General features: G+C 46.1%; 1 protein-coding gene, 1 long non-coding RNA gene and 2 other non-coding genes across 4 annotated transcripts in view; 3 read left to right on the forward strand and 1 right to left on the reverse strand.

The window, feature by feature from the left end:
• The window catches only part of ERN1 (endoplasmic reticulum to nucleus signaling 1), an 84,570-nt gene extending 73,976 nt beyond the window's left edge, over positions 1 to 10,594 (reverse strand). Inside the window, exon 1 of the mRNA XM_077328852.1 lies at positions 10,290 to 10,594. Within this exon, the coding sequence (XP_077184967.1) occupies positions 10,290 to 10,388 (99 nt within the window). The 5' untranslated portion in view covers positions 10,389 to 10,594. The remainder of the gene's footprint in view (positions 1 to 10,289) is intronic.
• A 9,053-nt stretch (positions 10,595 to 19,647) lies between these two features.
• Positions 19,648 to 21,589, forward strand: LOC143833259 (uncharacterized). Its single transcript, XR_013229576.1, has 2 exons — positions 19,648 to 20,007; positions 21,490 to 21,589. It is a non-coding gene; the product is annotated as an uncharacterized LOC143833259 (long non-coding RNA).
• LOC143834611 (small nucleolar RNA SNORD104) lies at positions 21,086 to 21,148 on the forward strand. The gene has a single exon (XR_013229859.1). It is a non-coding gene; the product is annotated as a small nucleolar RNA SNORD104 (small nucleolar RNA).
• A 31-nt stretch (positions 21,590 to 21,620) lies between the features above and the next one.
• Positions 21,621 to 21,760, forward strand: LOC143834614 (small nucleolar RNA SNORA50). The gene has a single exon (XR_013229862.1). It is a non-coding gene; the product is annotated as a small nucleolar RNA SNORA50 (small nucleolar RNA).
• Positions 21,761 to 23,077: the final 1,317 nt, after the last annotated feature.

Consider the following 23,077-nt stretch of genomic DNA (forward strand, 5'->3'; position numbering starts at 1 on the left):
GAAGTCTTTTTACATTTTAGAAACCATTGCATTTTTCTAGGGTTAAAACTAACATCCCAGACAGCAGAGAGACGCCCTTAAGTAGCCTCCACTGCAACACGCTTCCTCTTATCAGAGTCATCACCAAGACAGTAAGAGGGACAAAGCCAATTGGATTTGCCAGAGATAAAAACAGTGCAAATGATGTAAACAATTTCAAGTATTTGTATGTTACTTCTATGCATGTGTGACCAGATAGGCATTTTATTTTAATTACTAACATAACTAGAGAAGCCAAGCCAGCCTGCACAATCTATGACCTTCCCAAGTCAAAGGGAACCATTCAGTGCCTCTGAGATGCTTGAGAAACTGTCTGCTTTTGCCATCTGGCTACATTAAGAGTGGCCTTGTCAAGCCCCTGGCTGCCCCAGGGCGGGCGGGTCATAGGATGTGAAGGTCTGATGCAGAATATTCTATGAATGGTCAATGTTTGATCAGAGGTGTTGCCCCATTCAAATCGATCCCTTGGAAGACTTACAGGGTTTTACTTTCAGAATTGCTCCACATTTGTATTTCTCAGTTCAGAGAATTCTGGCTTTATACAATTAAATCTCATGGGACAATTTATGATTAACATATATTGGTGTATTCAGAGGGGTAGCCGTGTTGGTCTTTAGCAGCAGAACAAAATTTGAGTCCACTGGCACCTTTAAGACCAACAGTTTTACTTAAGGTGTAAGCTTTTCACGCATCCATACTTCTTTATACATAATTGTATCTTCAGATACAAATTACATGGACATGAAAACTTATGCCTTGAATAAAACTTTGTTGGTCTTAAAGCTGCCACTGGACTTAAAGTTTGAAATACTGGGTGGAAGGATCACTCGGGCATGAAACTGGGGTCACTGTGGGTGGGTGGGCAGGCAGTTGTGAGTTCCTGCAATATGCAGGGGGTTGGTCTAGTTCAGCGGTCTCCAACCCCCGGTCCGTGGATCAGTCGGTACAGTGCCGCGGGTCCTCCTTGTCTTAATCCCCGGCTGCTGCCTCGGGGGCTGCCCGGCCACTCTGCCGCTGGCTCACCTTTTGTGCTCTCCAGCAGCCCCCTCGGAGTGGTACTGCACAGCTGCTGCTGGCAGCACCCCCCCAGCGGGTGGCGAGACATTAGGGGCACCAGCAGGAAAGCAAGTGGAGCAGGGGCTCAGGTGGCGGCGACATCCCTCGGCAAAAGACTATCCCCCCCCCCCGGGCCTCAGTAAAATTGTCAAGCGCTGACTGGTCCCCGGTGACAAAAAGGTTGGGGACCACTGATCTAGATGACACTGGAGGTCCATTCCAACTCTATGATTCTATGGTATACACAGTGTTCATGGGGGATTAACAAAACAAGTCCCAGCATTATATGTGAAAGCAGTAACTACGAGTTATTGTGCACATTCTTTCAAGGACACATTAGAAATATATATTTGCACACGTCCTACAATCTAAAATATGGCAGAGTATATTCATAGTTCTTATAATGAGTACTTAAGTCAACAAGACTCTTTATCTTCTACCTGCAGAACTTGTGTTCGATCAACAGCTGTCTTGGAATCCAGAATAACACTATGTTTTAAATGATTTCGACCTCTTTCTATTAAGCTTGAGAAGTTATAATAACATGAACTATTTAGAAACCACGAAGATGATACAAAAAGGCCCAAAGGTTCTTTCAGTTTCTTGACTATGTTAAGTTGTGAGAAATGGGCACAAGTTAGCTTACAAACTACATGTGATCTCTGATACAAATGAGACATGAAGTATATGCAACCGAAACGCTCCAGCTAGCGGGTGATATTCAAGCTCATGTTTATGTTTTTTTACTGTAGCCATCAGGTATTATCTGAGGCGGTATGGAGGACTAAATGTACCAGCACAAACCAGGGATGGCCAGTTTTAAGTATAATCCTAAAATTAATATAGCACAATTGAGAAGGTGCTTTTTCTAAGGATCTACATGCCAATCCAAACAAAATGTGAGTCCAGTAGTACCTTAAAGACCAACATAAAAGTCCTGGAGTATAACATCTTGTGAGTAAACATTCACTTAGATATATCAAGCATTTTTTATTCATCGCTAGAACTTAAAAATGCCACGGCTGGGCTGAGTTAGCTACATAGGTGTTATAGGCTCAACACGATTGTCAACTGCATTTCACAGAAATAACAAGCTGCTTACTAGTATCATTCGGCACCAGACGACATAGCTAAAGGGAGACCAAAAGCCATCTAGATTTGCACCCAGTCTGTGAGCTGCATTGACCATCATGGCTTAAATGAGATCATAAACTGCACCAGCTCTCCCACAACAGGGACCAACTGGGGAGCCTCTAGTTTTACTGTACAGATACCCTTATATCAACCACCCCGCTGTTCAGGTACGACAACCAGAGCAGAAAGGCTAAAGACCGGGGAGGGATGCTGGGATAAAAGGCATCCAGCTTAGAGGCAGTGAAGAGGCAGATCACAAAACTGGACTGTAAACCAGGGGTAGTCAAACCCGTGGTCCTCCAAATGTTCAAGGACTACCATTCCCATGAGCCCCCGCCAGCAAACGCAGGCAGGGGCTCATGGGAATTGTAGCCCATGAACATCTGGAGGACCACAGGTTGACTACCCCTGCTGTAAACGATCCACAAGGCCATGTTGCCACTGACTCCCTGTAATTTTACTAAGAAGAATCGCTAAAGACAGTTTAAGGATTAGGAAAAACTCTAATTCTTACTTCTGTAAACCAGAACAACTACAGTTTCACAGCTAAAGCATATGCTTCACTCGGGTTGATTTCCATTCTCCCAATGCTGGAGTTATACTCAGGAGAGTCCAGAAGAAGTCCTTGTTAGCCTATTCCAGGGGTAGTCAAACTGCAGCCCTCCCGATGTCCATGGACTACAATTCCCAGGAGCCCCTGCCAGCATTCGCTGGCAGGGGCTTCTGGGAATTGTAGTCCATGGACATCGGGAGGGCCGCAGTTTGACTACCCCTGGCCTATTCTTTCACCAGCCCATTTCATCAGTGAATGGCCAAGTGGATAGCCAAACTAGGATACCTTGCTTGAAATACAGGACAGCCCTAATCCCAAGAGAAAATGTGCTTTTTTAGCAGATTCACAGTATAAACCTAGACAGGTTTACACTCTTCTAAATCCACTGAAGCCTATGGGTTTAAAAGGGTGTGACTATGTTTATTATGTCTGCAGTCTCAGTTTAGCAGGATCAAGGAAATGCCAGTTTTCTGGTTCGCTTCCCCTGAGATTAGAGGAGAAACTTAAGGGACAGTGGAAAAAGCACAAGGCTTCTTCTAGAGAGCAGCTCTAAGGGGGAAAAAATCTCCTGTAATCTGCATTGTGCCTGACACAGGAAGAAAGGGAAACTGCTGAAGGTTTTTACTCAGATCCTGAGCAGAATGCAGGATCAGACTGTACAGTCCACATTTGCAAATAATCTATAAAATTCAGACTCTGAACCTGCTTCGCTCAGCTCGGTTGACAGCACAGAATTAGCATTAACAAATGACATTAACAAATGTAAATGGTGTTACTCAGTGTACCATACATATGGGCAAGGCAAAATATTTTTAAGAGCGCTTCTGCACAATAACATAAGCAACCAGCACGATCATCATATATACCCTATGATTCATGGAGCTTATTTTGTCAGCTAGTGCTCTAATTACATTGCTAGGTTACACGCTGACAGCATGAATACTTGGGAGAAAAAAAACAAGTCACTAAAATATCCTTAATGTAGCAGAGGCAACTGATATTCCAATTGTATTACTGATGTTTAAAGGGAAACAGTAAAACATTTTTTTTCAAATGGAAGCGAAAATAAATCTTAAATACATTTTAAGGCCACCGTGATTCTCACAAATATGAATTTATGAAACACTTGTTCTGTCATTCCAGCTCCACTATTTATTTCACTTGCATGCCACTGTTCCTTCAAGTAGTTCGGGAAACGACACATGGGCATTCCCCATTTTGTCCTTGCACAACAACCCTGCGAATTATAGTAGAAAGTAAAGATTGGCACAGCTTCCTGGTTCCGTAGGGGTCTGAACACAGGTCTCTCCACTCCAAGCCTAACACCATTCTCTACAGAACAAAGCTTGAGTCTGGGGGAATAAAACTAGCAACGTTTTATTCAAGGTATGAGCTTTCACGTATCGGACGAAGTGTGCTTGCACACAGAAGATTATATCTTGAATAAAACTCTGTGGGTCTTAAAGGTGCCCCTGGACTCAAACTCTGTTTTGCTGCTTCAGATCAACACAGCTGCCCACCTGGAACAATCCTTTACAGCAGTGGTTTTCAACCTGGGGGTCGGGACCCCTTTGGGGGCTGAACAACCCTTTCCCAGGGGTCATGGCAGGGAGAGCAGCTGGGCCGGGGGTGGGGAGCACCACTGTTGCTGCACCTCCTGAAGGCACCAGCCAATTTATATACAATTTATAACCAATTTATATACAATCATGAACAATGGATCTCCACGCCATTGGTCAGTTTCACTTTAATTTCTGTGAAAGAACACTTTTATGGTTGGGGGGGTCACCACAACATGAGGAACTGTATTAAAGGAAGGTTGAGAACCACTGCTCTACAGTATAGATCTATGTACTCATAGATGGGTAATTCTCGGGCAAAAGGTTAAGCATCCTCAGCTATCAGAAGATGGAGCTGATGCATCCTCAATTCATTTCTGAATGCAGTCTCTTTTATGGAATCACTTATCTCGTACATACTGGAAGGAATTCTCAGAAAAACAAGAGAAGTTGCAGCATACACTTGACCCTTTGCAAAGGAGATTATTCACTAGGAGCATTAGTTTTAGGCACAAGGAGGCGGATAGTTTCTCTTTATTAAGCTCTACCTAGTGGCATCTGTATCCACAGCCCAAGTATAAGAGTGTTTGTGTCTTATGCTTCTTTACTCACAGGTGCTGAACCCTTCAGGCGGTAGCGAAAATTTGGTAGGAAGGGCAAGTGCAGATGGACACTTGGCTGATGGCTGAGACTCACTTCATGTTAGTTTTCTAGGGTTCAAGGAGCCAAATAAACGAATCTTGCATTCATTCAATGGCTTGCGAGCCATGTGTGCTTCTTTGACATACCACTTGTGGTTCTCCCAAACACTGTTTTCCAAAGTGACACCTCCTTTTTTGTTTTAGGGAAGTGAGCAATAACTTAGCCCTGTGGTCATCATGGTTGATGGGTGGTTCCCAGCTCGAAACAGCCACTGCTGCAAGAACTGCAGGATTGGGAAACTGTGAGCTGCAGGCTTCATGCCAGGGATGGAATAAAGGGTCCGTCTTCTCCAACAGCTCCCCTTCTCTTTAGCCTCTGCACTTCATCCCAGCACCTTGGACACAAACTGGTCTATCTAGCACCGTGTGGCCACTCTGACCACAGCACTTGTCCAGTAATTACCATCCAAGATCCTTTTAAATGGAGGTGCCAGCAATAGAACAGCTTCCCTGTCCTGCCTCCAATATTCTCCTTTAGGTAGGTGGATTCTAGGAACAGTGTGGCAGGCAAAGTGGAGGACTGAACCAGGAAGGAGGAACTGGCAAACTGAAAAAAATTCTTTCTCCTCCTTTGCAGATGGAACAGCCACTTGCTGATGGAGCAGCAGCATCTTAAGATCCAAGCCAGCTATATCTGAACCCATGCTCCAAACTAGCACAATCCTTCCTTTTAAATGTGCAACATTAAGGTGCCACAAACCTTAGTTGTTTTGTTTCAAAACAAATAACACAGCTAAGGAACCTTCCTTTTTCATTAACCACAATGATATCCCCAATTAGCATTTCTTACATAATTCACGGGGGGGGGGGGGAGGGGGGTGGAATGTATGTTTTAGCCTGAAATCCTAATAGCACTTTCCTGGAAACAAGCCCCAGTGAATAAAATGGGTCTTACTTCTGAGTAGACCTACTTAGGATGGCTCCCTAAGAATCCGTAGAGGCAGCAATCTGTTAACTGTTGTAATTAATGGCCGGATCAAGCCCCTTTCCAATACAAACTACTGATATGAAGAGTTGTCTTCAGAAGCAGTTTCTATACCTAGAAGGGAGGGAGAGGAAACAGCAGGAGGGGACTACAGCATGCAGAGCAGTGTGGGAGGGGAAGAAAAATTTGTAACAGGAGACTGTACCCAGTGTCCTGGTCTCCAAACCCACGGATCTAACAGCCAGCATTAAAGAATTATCATTTTTCATGAACACACCAAAACAACAGCATTTGCCTGGATTAAGTTAAACATAAAGAAGAGAAGAAGAAGAAGAGTTGGTTCTTATATGCCGCTTTTCCCTACCCGAAGGAGGCTCAAAGCGGCTTACAGTCGCCTTCCCATTCCTCCCCCCACAACAGACACCCTGTGGGGTGGGTGAGGCTGAGAGAGCACTGATATCACTGCCCGGTCAGAACAGTTTTATCAGTGCCGTGGCGAGCCCAAGGTCACCCAGCTGGTTGCATGTGGGGGAGCGCAGAATCGAACCTGGCATGCCAGATTACAAGTCCGCACTCCTAACCACTACACCAAACTGGCTCTCCAAAAGGCAACAAGGTTAGTCCTGGACTATTACAGCTGTGGGCCACAATAAGTTTTTTTCTGGTAGTGCAGGTGCACTCTAAAAGCAGGGAACTGGGACTTCTGCATTTGCTGCTGGTGTCTAAGGAGTATTCCCGATATGCACACTTAACTTTAGACAGTCATAATAATCTTGAAACTAACAATAAGCCCGCTCTGCAGGGGAAGGGTTCAAAATCTTTCTCAAGATGGCCTGCAGATTTGTGTTTTTCACAATGTTCCTATTTTCGCTAATTAAAGTTTCAAGATAATGTTTGCTAGCTTCAAGTGAAATGCTTGATTAACTGTAATTGTAATACCCGTGTTGGAGCAATAGTGGAGTAATAACATAAGATGCTTAAGCTTGTATTTTAATATTTGTAAAATATTAAGTTTTCTAAAAATAGTATTCATTTTTTTTAAATATTAGTTTTTCTCACAAGCTTTCCGCTCATATTTTTAGATAAAAATAGACAACACAAATACAATATGCAGAAAAACTATTGTATATAGAATTATAGGAGATCTTTAACATTCTGTATATTAAGTCGGCTAATATGTTTTCCCTCCAGAAACTGTATCTTATCAGACCCCAGGGGTACAATTTCTTTTAATGAAAGAGTAGCCGTGTTGGTCTGAAGTAGCACAGTAAAAACAGAGTCCAGTGGCACCTTTAAGACCAACAAAGATTTATTCAAGGCGTGAGCTTTTGAGTGCAAGCACTCTTCGTTAGACTAAGAACTGACCATCATAACAGTAGGAATATATAAACAAAAGTTAATCTTGTTACATTAGTAAACTGTGTCATAGCATCCAAACACAGCCATATGATAACTCTCTGCCAAACCAGCCAATCAAACCTCTCAAACCCATTTGTAGTTCACACGGACATATTAGAAATAAAACTGTCAAAGCCAGTGATCCATGGCTCACACCTTACTATTTACTGCCCTGGACTCAACAAAGACAAAGGTTTTTTATCTCACTATGCATGCTAACCTTATGTAACTTGTGTACCCACATTCCTCACAATTTATTTTAATTGGGATTATGTGACTGTTAGTAATATGTAATGTAATTTTGAATTCTACTTTCTGGTCCGAGGACAAGATAGCTGCCAGCTTAGCTTCTACTTGTAAGAAAGTTTCACGCTGGTATGGAGACAGGTGGGGCATCATTTTAATTCCTGCAGCTTTACAGAGACAAACTTGTAAATATGCTTTATTTTTTAAAGGGAGAATAAATGCAAAGAAAAAAAGGAATTCAACTTGATTCATTCATTAAATTTTTTTATAACCCATACCCACAATACTAAGAGACACATGAAGCAGACTTTAGCACATTTTAGCTTCCATACCTTCCCTCAGCACTAAATAGGCTGGTGAATCCACTTTATGTGATTCCCCAACTTGCGCTTTAAAATGGAGGATGTAGCCAGCTGGTTACTGCCCAGAAGCTGGATGTTGGCAACGTCATACGGAGGGACCAGAATATAACAACTACATTAGGTGAGCATTTCACTACATGTAACGGGCAAGGAAATGCCTTTAGAAGTTAAATAACAAGAGGGAAGAAATATTGTAGTCTCATTTTCTAGGAAACAAATAAATGAGAGAACTGTGCTCATAATGATAAGAGGTAAGTAGAGTTCGTGGCTGGTTTACACTACTGCCAACTTTTGTGATGTGAGTGTATTATATATATAATAATAATAACAATTTTAAGTATATATATATTTCCCTTCTTCAAATTGACACTATCCTCTCCTAGTAAAAAGTACTGGTATTATTACTTATTAAGCGTGCATAAAGTGGATATCTTGAGCAGTCACGAATCAAGAAGAAAGGTGTGATATAAGTAGTTTAACAAATAGATACCAGTGGTATTATACCTGCAGTTACAGCAGGTAGGTGCAAGTGGAACTCAAAGAGAGAAAATAGCATACAGAAAAATAAAAAGTGTGTAGACAAAGATGACACGCAGACGCTGGAAAATGGCAATTGTTCAAGGGCATTCAGTTAAACAATCAGTCTTCTGTAAAGATATATAAAATGAAAATGCATCTAGAATTAACCAGAATGGTATGTGAGGTCGTTCAAACATTTTTTGAATAGACAAAACAACCACAACAAGAGGTGCACCAGTCTCTCATGAAGAAGTCTGTGTACACAGCAGGGCTAGAGCTATGGGGCTAAAGAGGCACAAGAAAAAGCACATGGCTGTGTGGTAGGACTACAGGCTTGTCAGGCAACTCCTCTGCCCCCCTAAATTTATAGAGTTGTTTCTGGTGCAGATGATATCCATCTTTCTTTATCGAATAGGCTTACATAGCAAAGATGGACCCAAGAAAGCTGGGGGAGGGGGGGACAACTGGGTACAATAACATTTCCCCTCAATAAAATCAGAGTCCAGTAGCACCTTTAAGACCAACAAAGATTTATTCAGGGCATGAGCTTTCGAGTGCAAGCACTCTTCCTCAGACTATAATCTTTTTACATAACAGGGAATATATAAGAAGATCATAGTCTGACGAAGAGTGCTTGCACTCGAAAGCTCATGCCCTGAATAAATGTTTATTGTTCTTAAAGGTGCTACTGGACTCTGATTTTATTGTGCTACTTCAGACCAACACGGCTACCCATTTGTAGATTTCCCTTCAATGTTAATTTGCCTTACAATCCAGGATGACCTGAGGCAACTTTCCCTTCTTCAAATACACAATCTCCTCTTCTTTTTCAGTTCACTTTGGATGTGGCAAACTCACTATGAAGCTCAGTGGTCAGGAGGCAATTTCACTGCATTATTGTCCCCCATACCATACAAACAAAAGGATAACATAAGACAAGGACCCCAAGCATTGTCTCCATGAAGGACGCTTGGGGAGGATACAGGGGACAGTTGCCTTGCTCTCTCGGGTTCACGGTAGGGGCAGAATGCAAGCAGGGATGCCAGCCTCCAGGTGGGACCTGGGGATCCCCTGGAATTACAGCTCATCTCCAGACTACAGAGAACAGCATCCTCAGTGAAATTTGTATGGCACTTTACACCAGCGAGGTCCATGCCATCCCCAAACTTCGTCCCCAAATCTCCAGAAGTTTCCACCCTGGATCTGGCAACTCTGCTCCTACCCCACCAGTGCCCAGGGAGACCAGCTGGCAACCCTAGATACCAGGTGGGAACTGGGCCCCCTTCCCAGAAAAATCAGGATAATACAATTTAAACCATCACAGAACCGGCCTCTCCGTCAGGGGGTGGTGGGGAAGGCTGCTGCCATCCTGCCTTGTTTGCAAACAACTCGGGAGCCGCCTGGTTTCCCAACAGGAGCAGCCCAAAGGGGCTGACCCTGGCCGGCAGGAAAAGGGCGAGATGACACACGGCCGCCCAGACAGGCTGAGCAAACACTCTCCTCTCCCAAGGGCCCATCCTGCCCCACACCGGGCTGGAGGCACCCTCGGGACACCTGGGGAGCGCGGGAGAGCGGCACCGCGGCTCCCCCCCCCCCATCGCTTCTTGCAAAGGAGGAGGAGTGTGTGCGGGCGAACTTGTTTTCTTACCGCCCTCGCCTCCGACCAGCTGTCACTGACCGCCCCCCCAGGCGAGGCCGAGCCCCGCATCCGTGCCCTCCCGGGGCAGTTGTCAGGGCGACCGCGCCACCCTCCCTGCTTCCCTGCCTCCCAGCCCGACCCCCTCGACGTCCCCTTACCGGGCCCTCCAGCCACAGCAGCCACAGCAGCGCGCCCAGCTTGAGGAGACGTCCGCCCAAGGCCGGCCGGTCCCGGGCCACGCAGCCCCCCAGCGCCATGGCCGGCTGTCCGAGCCGCCGCCGCCGCCGCCACCCCCGGGCCCCGCCGCCCCAGCGCGCTGCGTCCGGCCCGCTCGGCAGCTCCCCGGCGCTGGCGCTGGCTGCGGCGTGTCCGGCCCTTCCTCCTCCGGAGGCGGAGCCCGGCCCTCGCGTCAGCCACGCGGCGGGGCCGAGCCTGGAGCCCCGCGACGCAGGCCGAGCTCGCGGGAACCTCCCTGCGGGGTTGGCGGTCCCCGAAGTCAACCCAAGAAGCAGCCAAGGCCTGAGGGGAAGGGCAGAGAGGGCGCCTTCCTGGGCGAAACAGGCTCTCTGCGCCCTTCCCCTCGGGCCTTGGCTGCTTCTTGGGTTGACTTCTGTTGTCGACCTCCCTTTGTGGGACGGGTTAGGAGCTTGGAATTCTGTGTAAGCCTTCCAGGTCTCTCAGAATTAGCATGGAATTTATATTTATATATATTTATTTATTTATATTTTAACTTCTATACCGCCGCTAAGACAATAAAAGAATAAAAGTGCCCAACCCATAAAATCCCCGGTACATTAAAAGATGGTTGTTCTATGGCAGGGGTAGTCAAACTGCGGCCCTCCAGATGTCCATGGACTACAATTCCCATGAGCCCCTGCCAGCAAATGAAAGCAAATGCTGGCAGGGGCTTCTGGGAATTGTAGTCCATGGACATCTGGAGGGCCGCAGTTTGACTACCCCTGTTCTATGGAGTTAACTCCCCATTTCTCCTCCCCTGTCCAGCAGCAGTCAGGGCTCTTTCCTTTTCTTGAAGGCCCTTCTTTAAGACTCTGGGTTTTTCCTGCTGCACTGTGTAGCAGGGAGTAGCCAGTTTTGTAAAGATGGAAAGCATGGTATCCTTTAGCTGCTGCTTTTGACCCAGGAAGTCTTGCATGGTGGGTTCTGCCTTGGCCTGGTAGGCCTTGTGAGATATACCCTTGTCTTCTTTATTAAGCCTTCCTTGAACCTTCTCAGGAGCTGTAATTGTTGACTGCATTTGGGCAATAAGTTTTGTTTGGCTTCTGCCTAGTCCAAGAATTCAACAGGGTACGGATATCACTTCCCCTGGAGACAATAGATCAGGGTGGCTAGCCAGTTGGTCTGAAGCAGCAGAGCAAGGTTCAAGCCCAGGGGCACCTTTCCTTTGCCCTCCTGGAGAAAATGGCAGCTTGAGAGGGCATCACGCCCCTCCTGAGCTCCTTCCCCTGCCCAAATCTGATTCATTTATAATGAGGTGTGTGCTATCCTTTGGCCCTCTAATCACACCCCTTTCACTGTGCCCACTTTCTAGACTCAGCTGAGCGGGAGTTGAGTGGCACTTGAACAAAGCTTTCATAAATGGAACTTCCACCATACTAAGCCCATCAACTTCAATGGGGACTTGGATGGGTGAAACTGCATAGGACTTGCATTTAAGCTTTCATGAACTAGAGTAGGCTTCCTCAGATACATATATTGGCTGGCCAGAGGTCCTCAACATGGTGCCTATGGGCACCAAGGCATCCATTGATACCTTTCTTGGTGCCCACCAAGTCTTTTTAGAATTTGGGCAGGGCCAGGTGGGACAATTGGCTGTTTGAAATTTGATTGGTTCTAATTGTTAAAAATGTTGTTTGGGCAGCAACTGCAACCACAACACAAGAATCTCTAGGATATGGCTGAAGGTAAGCTTCAGCAGCCATTTTTTTGATGGCTCCTCCTTCTGGAGCACCCATTTTGTGGCATCCATTTTATGGCTGTGCCCACCATATTGTGTCCTAAGGTGCCCACAGGCTCAAAATGTTTGAGGGCCCTGGACTACGCAGATTTTTTTTGTAGCAGGTATAAAAAAATAAATTGGTAGGGTTAAGGGGGGCATGAAACTCAGGAAGCACAGCATGAACTGTTATTTATGTCTAAATCAAATTGAATCAAGGGAAAAAGCACACAGATCATCCAAGGCAGCTGATTGGCCCCTATGTGAAACAGGATGCTGGATTAGATGGAGCACTGGTGTGATCCAGTGGGGCTTATCTCATGTTCACACTTTTACTGTGCTAATTAAAACCTGCTATAGGTGGGGAATGAGCCTCTTGTGGCGCAGAGTGGTAAGGCAGCCGTCTGAAAGCTTTGCCCATAAGTCTGGGAGTTCAATCCCAGCAGCCGGCTCAAGGTTGACTCAGCCTTCCATCCTTCCGAGGTCGGTAAAATGAGTACCCAGCTTGCTGGGGGGTAAACGATCATGACTGGGGAAGGCACTGGCAAACCACCCCGTATTGAGTCTGCCATGAAAACGCTAGAGGGCGTCACCCCAAGGGTCAGACATGACTCGGTGCTTGCACAGGGGATACCTTTACCTTTACCTTTATAGGTGGGGAGTCCCACCTTCTTAGGCATTTACCTGAGATTAAGTACCACTGAATAAAATGGAACTTGGTGGTGGTTGTGGAAAGTGCTATCAAGTCGCAACCGAATTATGGGGGACTCTGTATAGTTGTCTAGGCAAGAGATGGTCAGAGGTGGTGTGCTGTTGCCTGCCTCTGCACAGTGACTTTGGACTTCCTTTGTGGTATCCAATTTGAATACTAACCAGGGCCAACCCTGGGCTGAATCTGCACTTACTTTGTTTAATTCATTGTGGATCCTGCTGAATTTGGATCAATTTGAACTTGGGTCTTCCTCTATGCCCCCCTCCCCATTGAAAGAGAAAAGTGTTCTGCACGTGATTAGGGAAGCTCAGAAGGGGGGGGGGAGCCAAGTGCAGCAGGAGCCTCCTTCTTTTCTTGAAGGGGAGGGAGTGGGTTGGAGACAGCAGAGGAGGGGGAGAAAAAACCAAGAGGCAAATCTCTTCCCAGAGAAGGTTTCAGGAGCATCTGCTGGGAGAAGTTAGGGCTTCCCCTTTAAGAGAAGCCTTGCACCTTGGGAACAAGGAAGCCTTTGAACTGACGCCATGGCCAATCAGGGCTTTTCTACAGCATTGCAGGCTCAAGGCAGCTAGTTAGTTTGGGACAAAGCAGAGCGTGCACCTTTAATTATGCCCATTTTTCAAATATCAAAGGTTACATCCACTCCAGGATATTGCGGGGAAAAGGTAGGGTCACTCCGGATCAATCTTGCTTGTTGCAGAGAGAAAATTGTAATCGAACAAAATAAAAATGGAAATCACATTCAGTGTGAATGGCAGGGATTGATTCGAACTGGGACTGGAATAAAAGCTCCGTGCAGATTCAGCCCTGCTTAGCTTCTGAGATACAGCTAACCTGGGCCACGCATGTCAAGGCAAGTGGGACTTACTTTTGAGTAAACATGATTAGGACTGAAGAAATTTGCAATCATGAGATTATCTCCAAATTCTCATTAAGATGCCTATGGGCTGTGCCACTGCAATTGGAAGTTAGTATGTGCTCATCTTCTGTGTTCAGTCTGCAAGGCCTGCTACGCAGTGGCAAGTGACTCAGAGCTGCTTCATGCCTTACATTCTTGTTACATAGACATAAATAACCTGAGAGAGGGGATGCATGTGCACCATCATGGGTGAACATCTTGTGACTGCCTGTATGGGAGCTCTTCCACCAGGCATTTGGTGAGGCCGACTGACCCATAACATCTGCAGGTCCCCCCCACTGACTGAGGGACTGAACCTACTGAGGGTGTGTCAAAGTTATTGTTAAAATACTGTTCTAGTTGGTATGTTATTGTTATATTCTTATACTGATTTTGTTATAGTGTTATATTGATGTAAATGTTCCAAAATGTTTTATGTAAATCGCTCAGAGCTGTAGGGAAGGACAGTATAAAAATATAAATAAACAAACAAACAAACAAATAAAATAAAACCATTTTCACAGCGCTCATGGCTGTACACTGAGACGTGAAAAAAAATTACACAGTATTTATGTGAAAGGCTCCTCAGCCTCAGATTTCCTTTCATTGTAAAACTGGAACCCCAGAGGCCAGGACCAAAGAGTTGTGATGTTTAGGAAACACAATAAAGATTAGCAAGCACTTTGAAAAGATAAGGATGTGCTACATAAATAAGTAGCGATATGCTTCACAGTATTCCACAAATACAAGAGTTACGCTCTGGATTGACACTGGTCCAAAACAAATCTGTGAAGCAACCTCTCTTTTTATTCTTGACTACCATAATGGTCTTCATCCCTCATTTACTGAGTTACTATTTATTTCCAGAGTCTAAAAAAAAAAAAAAACCCAGGCTACATGAGGGGAGATGAAGGGGGGAAAAATGTTAGAGCATATATCTCAGTTGGTAAAAGGCAATCAAATGGACCAGGTTGGTTTTCCCTTGCTGGGATGAAGGGGATACGACCATACTGTTGTTCTTTGAACTCTGATGGGCTATTATTCTAGCCTCACCCTGACATAAGGGCTTTTGAATGCAATCCTCTCGGACTGGTTAGGTCCAGCCACACAACCTGTCTCACATCTGTCTCTTGTTCACACATAAAACATGGTGAATCAGATTTAGTGCCTGCAAAACATAGACCTACTGCAGTTGCCTTTTTGTAAAATGGGACCAATTGTGATCTGTCTCATGGAGTCAGCCTGCACAGTGGCTAGTGTGTTGGATTACACTGTGAGACCCAGGTTCGTATTCCCACTGCCACTATGGAAATTTGCTTAGTGACCTTAGGTCAGTCATGCACTCTCAACAAAATCTGAGGGTTGTTATGAAAGCTAAAATTGAGAATGGGAAAGTGATGTTGTAAGCAATGTTGGGTCCCCATTGGAGAGACAAGTGGGGGTGTTAAACATCAGCGTGGAGGAGTGGTTAGGAGCAGCAGCTTCTAATCTGGTGAGCCTGGTTTGCTTTCCTGCTCCCCCACGTGCCAGCTGTGTGACCCTGGACTCCTCACAGCACTGATAGAGCTGTTCTGGCTGAGCAATAATACCAGGGCTCTCTCAGCCTCACCTCCCTCACAGTCTGCCTGTTGTGGGGAGAGGAAAAGGAAGGCGGTAATATCAGGGCTCTCTCAGCCTCATCTCCCTCACAGGGTGTCTGTTGATGGGAGAGGAAAGGGAAGGCAGTAATCTCAGGGCTCTCTCAGCCTCCCCTCCCTCACAGGGTGTCTGTCATGGGGAGAGGAAAGGGAAGGAGAACGTAAGCCGCTTTGAGCCTCCTTCTGGTAGAGCAGCATATAAAAGCAACATATAAAAACCAACTCTTCTCCTAAATACAAGTTATTTTGAGGATTTGGAATTTAAATAATTGCTGTGTAGGGTTAGGGCAGCCTATAAAGACATATAAAAGGGATATGTCTAGTATCCATGTGTTGTTTTTCTTGATTACAGTGTATGTTCAACATCTAGCCTTTTTTGAGAACAATTATACCCATACCATATGGTTCATTCATTTTCTTCAGGAGAAGGGGAAGCAACTGACACCAAATGTGTTATCACTGAAACATGATGGAATAGCAAGGTTATGATTGGCACAGAATTCTTTTTCCGACGGAATAAACTATATTTGACAAAATGAAGCCTGATTTCATGCTAGTAAAGCATTAGGTCAGCCTAAAGGTTAATCCTGAAAGAGCATTTATAAAACAACAAAAGCTTTTTTTAAAAAAAACCTCCTGCCCTGGCAATTTTAACTTGCAGACCCGGTTAGCTGAGTAAGCAATATGTTTGCTTTACACCCTGGCAGGGGAATTAGGGGAAAAAAGTCACTATGACCTGTATGTGCCTAGGGGAATTTCAGATGTAATGAAAGGAGAAGCCATGCATTTCCAATTATTCCTCAGTTCCAAAATTCCTTAAACAAATATAAGACAAGTGAAGGAGACACTGAACAAACGCTGCTTAGCAAATGATTTTCCTAAGGGCTGCTGCCTACACATTTGCCCTTGTTAGATATTATTGGCTGCTGTTATAGTTAATAGGGACTGCAAGCAAATGGTGTTCGGTTCAAGGTGTACTCCTATTATGCATTGTGTACCTATATCAACTTTGTCTCCTTTGAAGGAAAGGTTGGCCGTTCGGGGAAGAATATCCAATCCATCCAATTATAAACATAAAAGCCCAACAGTGCTTACGGAGGGTGGGCGTGCAAGGGCAAGATTTACACATGCTGCTCCCACCCCCTGGATGAATGGTGAAGGGAGAGCAGAGGCCCTTCTTGCTTCACCACCTCTGGATCCAGGTCACTGGGTGCCATTTGGCATCTAGCTATGCATGTTCACTCAAAAGTAAGACCCCATTATTATTTTTCAGTAATAGCAGGGCTCTCTCAGACTTACCCACCTCAAAGGGTGTCTGTTGTGGGGAGAGGAAAGGGAAGGCGAATGTAAGCTGCTTTGAGACTCCTTTGGGAAGAGAAAAATGGCATATAAGAACCAACTCTTTTTCTTCAGTAATATCAGGGCTCTCTCAGCCTCACCTCCCTCACAGGGTGCATTTTGTGGGGAGAGGAAAGGGAAGGTGACTGTAAGCCGCTTTGAGACTCCTTCAGGTAAAGAAAAGCGGTATATAAGAACCAATTTTTCTTCTAAAGCCCTTGAACACATTAAGAGTTTCTCCCAAATAAACATTCAAGGCTCATTCAGATGATTATAGGCAAAGATTGCAATCCTATGCACATTTATTCAGGAGGAAGCCCTACTATCATCAGATGTATTTATCTTATTGCTTGCATTAAGTTTTAAAGGGACATAAGGTTAGTGATGTAGAGCAGTGGTCCCCAACCTGTGGGCTGCAGCCCGGTGCCGGGCCGCGAAGGCCATGGCGCCGGGCCGCGGCTCCCTCTCCCCGCCCCCCCCGCAGTAAAAAACTTCCCAGACCGCAAGCTTGCAGCCTGGGAAGCTTCTTACTGCGGGAGGGCAGGGAGAGGGAATCAGGGCCGTACTGCGCATGCACAAATGCGCCATGCGCGGCTGAAATCGCGCATGTGAGGCACTTTTGCGCATGCACGCATGCGTGAAAGTGCTGCGCATGCACGATTTTGGCAGCACATGGTGCATGCGTGCGTGGGCCGTTAGCACAATGGCGCATGTGCGATGCGCGGGCTGGGCAGTTGCCCTGCCGGTCCCCAGCCTCAGAAAGGTTGGGGACCACTGATGTAGAGTACTTGAATGCAAAGCACCTTCCACGCTAGCACTTTCCTGGGAGTAAGGCCCACTGAATAGACCTGAGTAAGAATCTGAGATTGTTCTGCAGAGATCCATAGCTCCATTGAGGTATTGCTCTTTGGCAGTCAGGCACAAACAGCACAGCACTGTGCAGCATGGACTATCTGTGTGTCATTTCAAATGCACAATGTCCGTCATCCCAGCAACAGCAAAAGTGGCCGAAGTATTACTGCACACAGCCAAACTAATCACAAGCAAAACTAGTCTGAATGTTTTCTCATCAATTTTATTTTTATAAATGGGGAAATATTTTAATAAGGGAGCATTCCACTAATATAGACAAACATGAAATTAAAAAATTAAGGAAAATGCACATGAAAGCTGCTGAAAGTAATGGAGAAAAGGGACTGTTCTGCTGGATGTATGGAGCACAGCTGCAAGAACAGCTGTTTGTTGAGGGAAGCATGGGTCTTATCTCTGGTTCCTTCTCCTGCAGAGGTTTTAACCAACAGATAGGTCTTGGGAGCTGAACAGGTAATGACGGCACAGCCAGGAATTACAAGGCAATCCGTGCAAAAAGACAGCTTCCTTCGGGGAAGTTCCTCTGTCAGGTGAATGGCTTTCCAATCTATAAATGTGCATTCAAAGCAAAATCAGCAAAAACTTTCAGTAAAGTAGGCCTTTAAAAAGACTGAAGGACAACAGGGAAAAAGCTGGAATGCTATGATTTGGCAGCAGCAGCTGGATTCTGTGGAATTATGTAATTTCTAGAGAAAACTGCTAGTGTGAACACAGTTCAAGCCAGTATTTGCCAGAATTATCCCTGGGATATGGTGAGGTACTCTGTCATTCTAAGCATGTTTACAATTGAGTGCAACTCTTTTGACTTATTAGCAGAAAAAATTATACTGGGTGGGGGTTCAAGGTAGAGAGGTTACAGCCATTCAATTTTTTTCTTGCCATTATTTGAAATAAGGACTAAAGCAACAATTTCCCTGTTGCTTTAGTGTTGATGTAACCCTTTCTTTAATTATATCACTGTAATACATATTTGTGAAAGCTTAAGACCTGCAAGAGACAATTCTATCGAGATAGAGGAATACCATCCTCTCCACGGTAACCCCTAGCTGGCTTTTAAATGAGCATTCCGCTCCCCCTACTGGTCAAAAACATCAAATGCGTCCTATTTCCCCTTAATATCTCGCTTCTGAGGAATCTAGAAGACCACTTACTACTTCAAGATGAGTTAACAGCCTCTTGTAGCGCAGAGTGGTAAGGCAGCAGACATGCAGTCTGAAAGCTCTGCCCATGAGGCTGGGAGTTCAATCCCAGCAGCCGGCTCAAGGTTGACTCAGCCTTCCATCCTTCCGAGGTCGGTAAAATGAGTACCCAGCTTGCTGGGGGCTAAACGGTAATGACTGGGGAAGGCACTGGCAAACCACCCCGTATTGAGTCTGCCATGAAAACGCTAGAGAGCGTCACCCCAAGGGTCCGACATGACCCGGTGCTTGCACAGGGGATACCTTTACCTTTAACCTAATCTTCTGCAGTGCTATTTTAAACGGTTCCACACTTTGAATGCCAATGAAGTTTGAGAAGAGATGGGTGTAACTCTGCTCAGGATAGTAGCGCTGGTCCGCGCCACCCGATTTTACAAAGTGCAGACAGATGCCTTTCACAAGGGCCACTTTGTTTCTTCGCTTGACATCCAATTTAAAGATGAAGCATTTGGGGAAACTCTTCCGTTTTTTTTAGTGGATAAATCCCCTCCACACTCACACACACAACTCAGCACCCGGAGTGTGTAACGAAACGAAACATTTCAGAAAGAAAGAAAATCTAAAGTTATCTTTAGAAACAAAACATCTTGAAGAAAGTGACGTAGAAGGGGAAATGGAGCCAACGAGGCGTCTTTGTGCATCATGCATCGCAAGGGGTCGTGCGTCAGTTGCCGCCCGGCCTCCCTTCTCGGCCAAACTTGGACGCTGCAGATCTCCCTTCCCTTCCCTGAGCCCAACGCAGAAGCCCGGAGGCGGAGAGCGACTTCAGCCTGCGTCACAGCGGCGCGTGATAGTGCACGAGCAACCTAATTGGCTTCGGACGCAGAAGGGGCGGCGCTAAGGAAGGGCTATAAATACCGGGGGAGGGGCGGAAGTCGCCCTTTTCATTGCGGCCGCGGAGGTATGTAAGTGCACGTCTCTTGCATTGTGATTCGGGCTCTGGGCCCCCCGGGTCATTGTTTGCATGACTCTTCCCGAGTTGCTTTGCCTGGGGAATGGGATGCCCAGGGCCGCCATTAACGCGCCCTCAAGCTGAAGCCAGATTTTTTGGGGGAAGTGGGTTGAGTGGGTCTGGTGCACCCCTAGATCTCTCGTCTGTGCGCATGTGGCCAGGAGTCATGCCTCTGCGCCCGTGGGGCCTGCTCCTGAGCTCGGGCGCAGTCAGTTCCGCGAGAAAAGAAAACCCGGGATGCTTGCAGTTCGCCATGGTTTTTGCTCGTCATCGACGCTGGGTCTTCGAGGCATAAAGCGCCAGTTGACCCGGGCAGAAGGTCTGGCTGGCCAAGTAGTGATTTTGAACGCAGCATAGTGATTTGGCCCTGCCGATGGTTTAATATTTATTTTTAGAATCCTAACCCCGCCATTCTCCGAAAGGGCTCAGGGCGGCTACAAACAGAGATTAAAACAGATATAACTCAACTTTGACATATAAAATTTGGTTTTAAACTGCAAACTAGTCTTTAAGTACAAAATCTTATGGCTGCCAAACCTTAGATAGATTTCTGCGTTGGGGGGGGGAGGCATAGTGTGACTTCGGATGTTACTTACAGGTGGACTTTGGAGCAGGGAGGCCAGCATCTTCCGGATGTTAATTCTGGCTTTGGCCAGGCGGAACAGTGCTGTCTTGCATGCCGAACTGATTAAGGTCCCCCAGGGCCCTGGTGTCATCTGGCAGAGCAGTCCACCAGGCAGGGGCCAGGACTGAAAAGGCCCTGGCCCCTCTATTCTGCTGCAGACCACTATCACATAGTGAGAGACAAAAGTGGAGGGATACAGGGTCTTGTGGGTGTGTAGCAGCTCTATTCAAGTCCAGTACCACTTTGAGACCAACAAGATTGCTCTCCACCCTTTCAAGAGTCAAAATTCTCTTGTATGATCTCAGACAAAGCAGGCTTAGACTCTTAAAACATCACCCTCCCAAAGATCTTTGGTTCTCCTGGACTTAAATTTAGCTGTTCCACTGCAGCCCAACACAACTACTTGCTGAAATTTTTTTACGTGTTATTTTGCAGATGTTAGCCAGCCCTTTAACTAGTTCTTGGAGAGGGTGTAGAAATATGTTTCCTTGCATTTCATCATCTAGTAGGACCAAGATGTGCTTTAGTAATGCGGCTGACCCCCATCAGAATGATTTCTGGGGCACATCTGGATCGCTGCACTCTCAAAACTGGCTAGTGGACAAGTCTTGTTCTGCAGAAACAAATGCATTTGGGATATGTTTCTAGTGTGGGAGGAAGAGGAGGATTGAGATTGGAAGTGAGGAAATGGATCCCCTAAACTGGGTTTTTGAGTGGGGGGATTTTCACTGGGCGAAGCTCAGGTGGCTCCTGTCTTGGCACGTTGCTGGCAGCCGTGATGATTCTTTCTGCGTGTTAGACTGCTGATGCAGATGAGGAGACCTTGAATCTGAGCCTTCAGCATCAAGTGCCCCAAGGCAGAGAGTGATGTGCCCCAATTTGTCACTCCCAATTATGTCCCTTGAGACATTAAGTGGGGTGAGGAAGGGTTCAGCAGCTGCCTGTTTGCGTGAGCAAAGATCAAGGCTAGCAGGTGGCAGTGCTATGAAAATAACTGTTATGGAGCCTACAGTAGAAGCCTGTGGGATTGTCTTATTAAATCTGTTTAGGGCTTGCACAGAGTCTAGCTCCTGGGCCCACTTTGATAGATGCCCATATTTGTTTGCTTGGAGAAGGTGCTGCATAAGCTGCTTAAGCAGGAGCCCTATGTCTGAGTTCTGCTTCTCTTTCTTGCAGGTAGAAAATGGTCAAGAATGGAAACACAACTGGAACCACGGACTTAACAAAGGTTGAGATGGGGATGTTGTCTTCTGTAAATAAAAGCTAACTAAAACCATGCGTCTTGTGTGACTCTTTCAGTGACTTGGAAGCACTGCCTTTGAACCAGGGCATGGCCCCATTCATGGCTCCTCTGGTTACGCTGCAGTGCAAAAGTAAACAGCACTTGCTTCTAACTGGTCCTGCTCAGCTGAAACCTGAGTGGTTCTTTTAAGGGCAAGTTACATTTAATCTTGTGATATGTCTTTATAATAGATTGTAGACTCAGTAGAAGATCTTGCAGTAGAGGCGATCCGGTTTCAAATCGGCTTTGCTTCGCTAAATGATATTAAAGTGACCTAAATCAACAGGAGACTAGTTACACCTTAAAGATTAATTCATGAAAATGTATGCTGGAATAAACATTGTAATTTTGCTATAGCTGCCTAACACTGCTACCTCTCTGGAGTAATAATGTGGGAATATGCCACCATTGCTCTATGCAAGAAATGCTTTTAAAGTGATTTAGAGCAGTGATGTAACGGCAATCCTAAACACACCTGGTTAGAACTCATGAATTCAAAAGGGATGAATTGTTCAGTAAAGTATATACACAATCGCAACCTTGATCTCCCAGTGTTGGTCAACTAAATGTGTTGCCTTAGAATTGACAAATGCTGCCCACCAAGCCTATGAATGCATGAAGTTGCCCTGTATTGAATTGACTGGCAGATCTCCAGAATCCTAGGCAGAGGCCTTCTCTGCTACCTGGCCCTTTTAAATGAAGGTGTTATGGGCTGAACCAGGGACTATTTAAAGCGAGTGGACTAAGGATGGAGTTGTGGCACTTCAGGTTTGTTCTCTATTCCTGAGTCCAGGAACATCTTAAAACAGTGGTCCGTAACCTTTCTTAGGCTGCGGACCGCTGCGCCGGGGTGCAGGGAGAGGGCGACCCGGGGCCCCGTGCGTGCGCGGCAGCCCTGGCACATGCGCGGACTTGCCGTGCGTGCGTGTTTGCGCCACCGGACGCAAACGCGCACGTGCGGCAAGTCTGCCTGTGTGCGTTTGTGCCGCCGGCATGCCGGCGGCCGTGGCTCCAGGCCACAAGGAAATCGGCCGCTGAAGCGGCCGAATCAGCTTGCAGCCTGGCAAGCTTCTCTTCCCGCCCCCTCCCAAAGCAAGAAGCTTGCAAGGCGCAAGCTGATTGGCCGCTTCGGCGGCTGATTAGCTCGCAGCCTGGTGAGCTCGCTGTGGGGGGGGGGGGCAGGAAGAGGGAGCCGTGGCCCGGCACCGGGCTGGGGACCGGGGGTTGGGGACCACTGTCTTAAAAGACCAACAAGGTTCTTGGGGTATGAGCTTTTCTGAGTCAAAGCTCTCTAATCTGATGGAGGGAACTTTTGACTAAAAATCATCTTTGTTTACAAGGCTCATTTCAGGCTTACTTGTATCTCTGGCGCCACTGAATACTTGACTGCCAAGCTATAAACTGATCTGAGTTGAAGCAGTATGTACTTGCACCAGTAGTTGCAGAAGCACTTAAAGAACTGCCAGTCAGGGTGAAGCCTTG

Source organism: Paroedura picta, chromosome 3 (genome assembly GCF_049243985.1).
Source record: "Paroedura picta isolate Pp20150507F chromosome 3, Ppicta_v3.0, whole genome shotgun sequence".
NCBI lineage: Eukaryota > Metazoa > Chordata > Lepidosauria > Squamata > Gekkonidae > Paroedura > Paroedura picta.